This window comes from Cyprinodon variegatus, unplaced genomic scaffold (assembly GCF_000732505.1).
Source record: "Cyprinodon variegatus isolate N-32 unplaced genomic scaffold, C_variegatus-1.0 Scaffold64, whole genome shotgun sequence".
Taxonomy (NCBI): Eukaryota; Metazoa; Chordata; class Actinopteri; order Cyprinodontiformes; family Cyprinodontidae; genus Cyprinodon; species Cyprinodon variegatus.
Window position 1 is genome coordinate 244,971 of NW_015150517.1, and position 11,233 is coordinate 256,203.

Consider the following 11,233-nt stretch of genomic DNA (forward strand, 5'->3'; position numbering starts at 1 on the left):
TTTTACAGAAATAGATGTATGAAGCAAAATAATTGTAGAAAACTAAACAATAGTGTCACACCTTAATCATTTTATGTTCAAATTGTTCTATTATTAACTGAATATTGAAAGAATTAGTTGAGATTTATCCTTACTGAATGTAGAAAAAAAATAACTTAGTCTTAAGGGACCTCATCAGCCTCTAATGTAAGAACTTTAAAACTAGAGTAATTTCAGGTAATGGTTCTGCAGGTGTTACTCACTGAAGCATGTATCCGTCCAGGCCAGATGAACGCTGATAAAAGCAGAGAGGACAGGTTTAGTAACAGTTGCAGAGACCGCTCCATGTTTCCAGCCATGATGAGAAAAACTGTGGAGGCCAGCCAGTCATGGCCTGGATAGTCATACTGCTGACTTACTGTAGAGAAAAGTTAGGGAAGCAACAGGCTAGAATGACAAAGGAAAATGAACAAGAACAAGCATTTTCAAAACAGAAAAAGAGGTAGTTTTATTTGGAAATGCATCTACCGTATTAGTAAAGTATTAACTGCTATTCAAACTTAATAAAATCAAACCACTATAACACCATTTGCTTACTTTTTGCATGCCTCTAACAATTAGCATGCAGAAATATTTGATAGGATAAAGCAGTTTTTCATTAAATATAGCCCTAGATGTTTGATGAGTGCATTCAGGCACTACTGCCTTGTTTCCATAAAAACAGCCTTGCTCACAACTGCTCGAAACAATCCCATGCCTTATAAACACCATCCCCTTTTACTGTAATTGAGGCTAAAAGCCATAGAATCTATTTATAATAAACATTGGAGCTCATAATTTGGGAAACCTTTGGGTTGAATGTTTTATCAAGGCAACATCGACATCTGATGCCATTTTTTAAGGCTTAAAAAAATGTCTTCTTTTCTCTTCTTTGTTAAAATATTGATTACCTACTACATTCGTAATCATATAAAATGTAAATTACTTAAAATATTTTATTTTTAATTGGAAAGAAATCCTTGGTATTTCAATATTGTCACTTTTTTGTTGTTATCTTTTTCCACCAGAATTCAAAAGATTTACATAGACGTGAAATCCAGCGACGGATGCGATATCCTGCAGCCATTTTAGACTTGCTAATCACCAATCCACTGCATTTCATTGATATTGATTTCAAATGAAACGGTTTAAAAACCCAATTCATGTTTTTCTGATAAAAAAAAAAAAAGACGTAACTATCCAAGAAACCCAACAAGCATCTTGTATTTTAAGTTTCCTTTAAACCAGCAGAACATTTAAATGAATCCTTGGCACCTGCTGAGAGAACCATCTGTTATGATGGCTGGTTAAAATGTCAGATACAGGGAGGATAGATTTCGGTAGCTTAAATGTGAAGAGTCACCGTGACTCATAGCTTTGCCTCATGTTTTATGCATCTGGCATTTATTAACATGCAGGTTTTGCTTTTTAAATGACAGAAACTCACTGTGGTATTGTTTTAAATTAATGGGATAGAATATATTTCCTTTACACTTTGGTTCATCATACAGTATATTTTACTGTTTGACATATAGTTGAAGATTGCAGGCTAATAACCTACAGAAATCTTTCTTCTATTCTCTTCTATTCTATCTATAAAATTCAGCTTTTTTTCTGTAAAAAACTAAAAAAAAATTTTTCCTCCAAAAAAAATATATCTATAAACGGTCAGGATTTATAATTTGGATTTATAAACTAGGAGAAAACACCTGAATTCAGATGTAAAAAACCAGAATGAGCTTGTGAGCTACTTTTGGTCCAACCCCATGACAAACGCATGCTCTTTGAATCTCATTGACAGACAACCCTTGTAAATTTGTAATGAACACTGTCAAGACATCATTTTTAAATAAGGAATCATAAATAAATCAGCGTCCCAGAGGAGAGAAAACACATTTTGATCTACCACCAGGCAGCAACATGAAGGAAGCAGAGCAGCTTTACCCAAAATTTATTAAAATTCTTTCCTCTGAATTAATGGTTTTATTTCTTAATTCCAACTTCTGGTTTAGTTCATTGAGATGTAGAGATTTTAAAGCCTCTGGTTTGTTTCTATACATCAAATAGATACATAGAAAATCACTAATTGCATGTATATTTAAAGTTAGTTAGTAATGTATATACAGGAATTTTATAGCAGTTAACTTCTCTGCAAAGTCTTTATAATCTTCAGCTTGAATTTTGGGCTTTTTAGTATTTCCAACTTGTCAAAAAATCTTTCATAAAAGTTTTTTGGTTCTTTTGTCCACTTCTGAAGAATGACTGGAGGAAAGATGTGGCTATCAGTTGTCATTTGGGACAAAAGAAGGCTGAACTCCCCACTGAGACACAGATGGAGAAAGATAAAGCGTATTGTGGTGATCAGACAAACACTGACACTGAAATCTTTCAAAGGCGAAATTGGTGGCGTTACCAGCACAACACTGCGCCCACTCAGACTTGTGTTGGTGACTTGTTGTTTATTATGGGGATTTTAACGTTAACATGGATAAAATATGCAGCCATTACAACATGAAAATGCTCTGAACTTTTATTCTAGGCTTTAATGTAGCTACATGTTAACAGATTCTGCCATTCTTTTGTTTTTTCGAAACGTTTTTTAGCTGATGCTGCTAATTCATAGATTATGAAATGCAACCAAATCTATAAAAGAAGGGGATTTGGCAGTTTGCATCTTTGTTACTTGCAGGGATGTGTTAAAACAGTGAAAAGACATCAGCGATGAAATTTAACGAAGTAAATGATCTGAACGATTGTACGGTCAAAACAAGTGCTAAAAGAAACTCCTCAATCCCAAGAGCTCCATCTTTCACTACACTCTAATGCCGTTAGAAATATTCTGTTACTCTATGGGACAAGGAAATTTGATGTGTGCACATTTTACTATAACTGTTGACTTACAATTTCTTTAATTATAAATCATCACTGATTAAAATAAAGAGCTGTATACGGATGAATATGTTCAATCAAACATCAACGTATCGACTAAATATCTTGGTATGGGCTGCAATAAAAACTCAGTGGTCTGTGACTGGCCTACAATCCAACATGCACACAGCTGATCATAAAGATGCAGAGCAGCTGTGATGTGTCACAGCTCGCTTGTTCCAGGGAGGACAGGTTATCCCAGATGGGATCCAAAACCTGTCCGTTTTTTCTTTTATTTTTCCTGGGCAGCACCATTCAGGACCTGCTGAACCTCTCCTGCCAAATCTCTCTCCCTCTATATGTTCTGGCAGTTCTATTTTCCAATTATTCTTATAGTGGATGAATTAAGACATTTTATAGATCCCTGTTTTATATAACACAATATATTAGTCTCTCCTGTGGATCATGCAAAATCTTGGCATTACAGTACATTGCCTTGCATTCTTCTTCTGTGGTGCATCCCATTTATTTTTAGCCGAATTGATTACTGCAACGGTGTTTTCACAGGTCTGCCTAAAAAGTGGATCAGACAACTGTAGCTGATCCAGAACGCTGCTGCCCGTGTCCTCACTAAGACTAAGAAAGTAGAGCACATCGCCCCAGTTCTAAAGTCCTTACACTGGCTCCCTGTATCTCAGAGAATAGACTTTAAAATACTTCTGTTAGTCTATAAATCTCTGAATGGCTTAGCACCTAAATACATCACAGACTTGCTATCAGTGTATCAACCCTCCAGACCACTCAGGTCTTCTGGCTCCAGCCTGCTCTGCATACCTAGAACCAGAACTAGAAATTTAGTTCCTATGCTCCACTTATCTGGAACAAACTTCCAGAAAACTGTAAAAGTGCGGAAAGCCTGAGTTCCTTTAAATCAAGACTAAAAACACATTTGTTTAGGATTGCCTTCGACTGTTCTAGTTAAACAGTTCAACTAAAACATATTTTCTTTAGTCCAACAGTTTTTAATATTCGTTTTTGTTTCTGCATTTTTTATTTTATTTTATCTATTTTTTTTATTTTTTCCTACTTGCTTTGATTCTGTTTTATCTTCCTGTATTTTAATCATGTAAAGCACTTTGCATTGTCTTTGTACTAAATTGTGCTATACAAATAAATTTGCCTTGCCTTGCCTTAAAGCAGCTGCTCTCCTATTGGCTGATCAGTGAACGTAGGTCTAAGAAGCTGTCAGTCATTACGGCTCATCTTTGATCACATGATGTCGATGAATGACACCTGCCTTATTATGCAACACGAGACTGCAGGTTTAGAGCCATGACTAAATATTTCCTAAGATTTTTCTACATCCCTCATCTTTCATCTGCAATGTCTGATAAGCACATTGTATGTAACTGGCATTAGAGTTGACAACAGAAAAATCAGAAATAGACTAAACGAGGATAAGCCTGTTTGGAAGGGTTGAAGGTGAAAACCTTCTCATCAATAAATGCAGCACAAGTCAGGTCAGTAAAGTTGAACCTTAAGACTTCTGCACTCATCTCATTTTGTATGATGAGACTAAATTATATATGTCTCTTCATTTTGAAGATAGCTATTTAGGAAGATAAATACTGCATGTCATGTTGGGGTAACAGAACCTTGGAACTTTTCAGTTTTAATCTCCTCACTATAACTAATTGTTCATTTTGCAGAAAGAAAAAAAGAGGCCGGTTAATGAGAACCAAAGACGGCAACAAATCCACAACCAAATGAAGGCTTATAGGTTAGAGAGCCAGGTTATGTGTCCTGTTTGGTGTTTCCAGTTACCTGAAATCTGAATTTTAGGTGAAGTTATAAAAGTAAAAAAAATAAAATAAAATATATTTCTATTCGGTTCAAAGTCAATTAACCAAGCACCGCAAATCATGCATGGCTATAATAAAGAGGATGTAGAGGCTGCAATCCAACACTTACCAAGTTCCTGATGATGTGGTACACAACCAGCAAACAAACATTTGTATCCTTTAATTTTTTTTTAAACCTTTGAAAACTTAAGGTACTTATTTTATTTTATGATTTAACTGGATGATTACAGAGCCCCAAGAACAAAATAACAAACCTGTACACCGATCCCTACTTTCCGCACTGTTTTAAAGGATACTAAGACCTGATGATGTTTTAACTCTTTGTGTTGACAGGTAGGTCTTTATGTGTTTCATTAGCAGCTCCAAGTCACTCATTGATTCTTCCTGCAGTATCTGTAGGGAGCAGCCATACCTGAGAAATACACAAGGAGACAAAATAATTTGAAAAAAATAAATATAAAAATCATATTCTTACCTTTTTTGCTTGTTACCCATTTAAAGATATCGAGTTTACTGCTTAACTACACTTTCATCAGAAATTCATCACATTTTCATTTCCGCACCCTTTTTGAAAGACTAAAAATCAAACTGAAGTACTGTGAAAGTCTCTAACAGCTCTCAGAGCTGGTATTGTATTTCAGGCACATAACCCCTGATGACTACTCAAATCATAGTCATATTACAGAGCAGAACAGGTTCTATCAAGGTGAGAGAAATGGATCCACCAGGGCCCAAAATGCCCAGAAGGACTCCTTAAATCCACACCGCCCAAGTCCCGGCAAAACAAATTTTTGCAAATTGATTAACAGTGATAAATTTAGGTCCTTAAAAATGTCCTTGTGTCGAAATAGTTATGTTTTATAAAAATACACCCCAGTAAAATTATTTTTTAAAGCACAGCCTAGGCTACAACACTTTCTTTAGATGGGTTTTAAGACATTAACAGGAGTTCAAACCTCATATGAAATATTGGGTTTTCCTACATCTCTTTCTTTAGTTATCTACAAAGCAAACCTATTTAACAGTTTGTCAAGGTGAAAGATAACATCTCAATAAACTGTTTACAGCTCCAAACTGTATGACTAAATCTACTTTGTAAGTCAATGGTAACATGATAACTGCTTCTCCATGATGCCCATATCTACACATTTTATGTCTATAAATGGGATAAAGGCTGGAAGAGGACAGGGGAGATGGAACAGGGATTAAAACATTTGTGAATGCTGGCTTATGACCAGGAAATAGAGTAAACAAAATTACCGAATAGTCAACACGATCTTCATGGCGACTGGCCGGTTTAGGAGTCGGTCAAACCAGAAATGTAATGCGTTTGGGAATGCTGGCCTATCGGTTCGAGAGTGCTGGTATTGCATCTTGGAGAGGGGGTACGATAGATTCAAAAAACAGACTTGGCGCCTGGCGAAGCACATGGTGCATGTATAGCAGACATGCCCAAAGCCTGATTTTCATTGATGGCTAATTAACAGTCTTTTGCTGAACTGGAAATCATCAGAATCAGCTGTGCTGAAGCAGAGAAACCTATAAAACCTACAGTAGTAGCCATTCAAAATGTCCCCGCTTTCCTTGATGGGCCTTGGCTGGTCCGCTACAATTCCTTTTTAAACATCAATATTTGTATGCTGATGAAGATTCTAAGTCATCCAGGTCATAGTCATTCCGTAAAAGTTCAAAAAAATCCACTGGACTTGGTTTCCAAGATTTGAAGACGTTTCGCCACCTCTCAAGGAAGCTTTCTCAATTCAAATGTCTGGATCCGCAGTGAGTTTGAGTCTTATATAGACAAGGCCTTGTATCGCTTGGAAACATGTAAATGGAAACCGATGAGTGGGTTGTTTGGTTTCATTGTTAGCCTGTAGTATCTGAAACTTGTCTATGATTCTGAAGGTCGTTCGTTAAAGGGGGGGATTTTGTTTTTAGATTTAGTTTTTTGAACTTTTATGGAATCAAAATTTGTACTAAAATATTCTTTCTGTCAAGATTTGTGGACGTTAAGATCAAAAGAGAAGCTCCTTCTCCTTGTCAGACCCTATAATTTAGTGAAAGGGAGGAGTCAGAGTAAAAAAAAATGTGATGCCCTGGCAGAGGGCGTCACTCCAGGGGCTAGAAGTTGGAGGGTATTCTGCTAAGAGTTGCAGGGAAGTGGGCTGCCATTCGGCTGGCGTTTGACTTGGAAGGGCCATTTTGAATGGCTGCTACTGTACAGGACAGCGGTCCTCACGAAGCGACATTGGGCATGCCTGGTGTATAGCAAGCGAAGCAGACTCTGACCTACACGTTCAATAAAAGACTAGGATAAAAAATAAACTTTAACCCTTGTAGGAGCTCAGGAAAAACAAGGATGCTTGTGACAGTGAGGGACACACGTGACTATACAGCTCTTCATGAAAGTAAAAAAAAAGGTCTCTGAAAATGACCTTTCACCAGCCTCACCACTTATGAACCATTCCATAGTCTTTATTTTAGCTGGAAAGTTTCCCTTATATCTAGTATGTAATAAAATCTTTACCTATTCTGCTTAAGGTGCATGGTATGCAGGTTGGTCATGAAATGGAAGTGCTTGTATTCTGATTGACAGCCAGCCAAACTCCATGACAGTGACTGCAGCTTTATTTACATTTTTAAAAAGTGCCTGTTAAATATATATTTTTTTACATTTCATGATCTGACCTGTGGGCCATCATTTTGTGTGACAGAAGTGAAAATGCCTCACAGTCCTGCATAGATCGGGATCTGCTCACCCTAAGCGTAGCAGGAGCAACACTGCAGGCATTGACGGGGGGAGAATTTGACACTGGCTGAATGCTCCGGTCAAAAATGCTGGTAAATGCCTTCTTGGGGAATTGATAAACATATAGAACAATTTCAATCTAAATAAAGTTTTTTTTATAATTATACTAAACTTGCCTAACAAAGTTTAACTATTGGGACTTTAACTCTGTGTTTTGGTCAGAAGAGTCTAAAGTTGACCATCTTAGGAACAAATCCTCAAAGTTAATTTGGTGTGAAATAAATATGACTACGGGGAAGTGCACCACATGCCCCACCATCAAGTTTGAACCTGTGGTGCGCTGGGCTTTTTTCCTCACTTCTCATTAAAAGTTTGGGAACCTCTTTATATCACAGTAAATGCCATCATCAACCTTAGGAGGTTGAAATGGATCCCAAGAACCTAGACCTATAGGAGATATACCCCACAAACTTATTTTAATGACCTAAAGTTAAAAATCAACAACACTCTGAAGATTAAAGGGCATTAAAAAAGACACAGACATGGAGGAGAGTTTTTAAAACAAGACTCAGAAGAAAACGGTAAAAGAGACTTGAAAAACAGACCTTTAAAATTTGGCAGAAAAAATCAGGTCTTTAAATGAACAGAAATAAGAACGTGTTTGATGATTACATAATATGCTCTGTTTGCACTTCTCAAATATATTTATGAACAGGATTTTGGAGGATTTACTTTGCATAAGAATGCAAACCTGTTAAGATTTAGATGGGTGATAGAGGTAGAGCTTCACTGGCTGGCAGTAGCATCATTGAGAAAAAATAAATACATTTCAGATATCGCTTGCCTAATTAAAAGAAGTGGGTTAAGTCTTCAATAACATTCTATTAAATGAATTAAATGTAGGTGCTTCATATAAAAACATTTTATCACTCAACAGGATAGAGCAGTTTGGTTTCCTTTCAAACTTCTACAATCACTAGAGCAACATCCTTTTCCACGTACCTGAAGCATATATTGATGCCCAGCTGCTCCACAGATGATAACGCAACACTCTTCACATTTTTCTCCTCCGCTGTGACACAAAACAATTAAAAAGACACGTGAGAGTCACAATTAATGATCGTCTCCTAGAAGGAGGAATAGAAAGGAAACACTTTCACCTAACTGGTTGAGATTTGACCATGATGAATGGCGGAAACATGACAGCAAATCATGAATTACTGCTTTAACGGTGCTGGAGACTTGACAGTGTGTCTAAGCGGGTTTGTGCTTTGCCGTTTTGGAGGCAGTTGTTGGCGAGGTAGCGTAGTATCAAGGTGACTCAGGTAATTTCACCAACAGTCATTCATGGATAATTTCACAGCGGCATTTTGAGGTTTCTGTGAAGCAGCGCTGTAGCGTTGATTTCGTTGTGGTGGCAGTTTGAGGGTAAAACATGGAATTACTCATTTTTCACCACAGGAACCTCTTTATCAAAAGATTTCTTTTCTTTTTTTATGTGCAAGAGTCAACAGGCACTTAAGTCTCCTGCAGAGTCTGCAAAAAAAAAAAAGCCTAAATGTTTAGTTGTCAAGAGGTTCTTATTAAGAGCCATAATCATTAAAACATATTAGTTTTTGGAAATGCAAGTTTAATAGTCTGAAGACTTCAATAATCATGAAATAAATGGGAAAAAGACACTTTCACATGAAAAATTTTGCAGCCATATCCTGACTTTTGGGAAACATAATATCATAAGTTAACAGATGAATCTTCTGCTGCAGATAGTTTGTAGTCTGATCATGAGGAAAACTTAATTAATTCAAAACATCATCATCCAGAAGTGAAAAGCTCACATTCAATCTACAGAGGGATGAATGGTGCAAAGAAAAGCATCAGTCAAAAGATAAAACGTTCACCAGAATTTGCATATCAGAGTGATCAATCAATGCTGTTACCATCAGGCAGGAGAACATTAATCACAGGCCATCCAATCTTGTATTAATTTCGAGAACTTTCTGTTTTGCTCTTCACCCTTCCCTCCTTACATATTAACAACTCTGAAATCCTCATACTGATGGCAATTACCATCTAATGGAGACAAATCTTCTCGTCATTTCTATTCCCCCTCTAATCTCCTCTGCGTTGTGCCCCCAGAGTCTACTTTACAGCCTGTAATAACCGCAATAACAAATATTAAACTTTTGTTTAAAAGAGCCACCATAAAAGGTGTTGCAGGCAATTTATCTCCTATATTAGCTGTGACTACTATTACTAGTTGTAACTGCAGAACTTATGAAGAGTAATATTGGCAACCTGCAGCTTCGAGCTGATTTAGTCCCCAGTCTTTCTACAATTTTGTTCTTCAGATAAATTAAAAAAGTAATATTGAAAATAATGAATCCTGCAGAATTTGAAAGGAAGGAGTTGTGGCCATGAGGAAAATTAAGAAGCAGATATGCACAAATTATGCACAACAATACACCCCCTAATGTGTGGAGCCTTGGAATCAATTTTAAAATGACTAAGCAGGAGGAAATTGCATCTTTTTTCCCCCCAGTTAAACTCCTGCAAGTCCTGAAACTGAAGTGAGTCTGTCAGAGAAGAGTGTTTTCTCTTCAGCAGGGTTTTTATGTTTAGGCAGCAAATTAAGTGGTCCAAGAAAAATGGTAGAAAAGCAGCAACATTAATAGTGTATTTTTAGAACAACTAAAGGCATGAAAAAAAGACTGGCCAAAAAAACTATGAGAAAAAATACTAAATAATTGGTTTCATTTGTTAATTTATCATAGTAAAAGCAGAAAAACAGAACATAAAACAGCTTTATTTTATCTGGAATTAAGCTCCATCAAAATATTTCTGCCCAGTTGTTAGTACCAACACACATTTGTGTTACCAAGTTACCCATTTGTGATCAGGACCTTCGCTTAATATAAATATATATCAAGGTACAATTTAATTGACATATTTTGATTTCTTTTTCATGATGTTTTTTTCGCCACTATAGGCATTTAGATTTATCTCCAGCCGTACCTTCCAACTTTTATCAGGGTTTTTTTTCCTCTTAATTTTCTGGACTTCCTTAAGACTTTTAAGGATGCTCTTTTCTCTCCAAGGTGATTTTTGTTTTGCCTGTGTGCTATATATGTTGATTCTAATAGTGCGTTCACACCAACTGTGGTGCCCACAGCAAGAGTGCTTGATGTACATACTATCCCTTTGAATATGGCATGGGAAAGGGTGGTAAAGAGGCCCGGGATGAATTCAGAGCAGTTGAAAAATCTTTTTCTGTGAATTTTGTTGCACCAACCATTTGACCGTTTGACTGGTTGTGGTTGTAACGTAGATTGAAGGAGTGCATCCAAAGCTTTTTTTTTTTCTTCAACGGAATATAGAGGAAATGATGTTGGCACAGGATGAAATAATAGTTTTTTAGGTGGCTTTTAAAAAAGGTATTCTTAAAATTGCTGAATCATTCATCCTTCGTCTCCCTGGCTCCGGCCAGCAGCTGCCTCTCCCCAGCAGTGCTGCTCTCTGGCCTGCTGAACAAAGGGAAGTACAGCTGATGCAACCATCATCCAGATGCAGCTCTTGGAGTCAGTGGTGAAACTTTTTCAGAGACTAGAGATTTCAATAGACCCATAGACATTGATGCAGACAATGGCTTTCCATTGAAAAACGAGCTCTGGATCCCTATCAATAAAATACTGACCCACAGAGATGGGAAGTAACGAAGTACAAATACTTCGTTACTGTA

The 11,233-nt window shown here is 36.8% G+C and overlaps 1 protein-coding gene across 1 annotated transcript in view; it reads right to left on the minus strand.

The window, feature by feature from the left end:
* tbc1d32 (TBC1 domain family member 32) overlaps positions 1 to 11,233 on the minus strand; it is a 105,884-nt gene that overhangs the window by 19,055 nt on the left and 75,596 nt on the right. Inside the window, exons 28-30 of the mRNA XM_015371724.1 lie at positions 8,500 to 8,569; positions 5,045 to 5,160; positions 243 to 397 (exon numbers count right to left, since the gene is read on the minus strand). Of these exons, the coding sequence (XP_015227210.1) occupies positions 243 to 397; positions 5,045 to 5,160; positions 8,500 to 8,569 (341 nt within the window). The remainder of the gene's footprint in view (positions 1 to 242; positions 398 to 5,044; positions 5,161 to 8,499; positions 8,570 to 11,233) is intronic.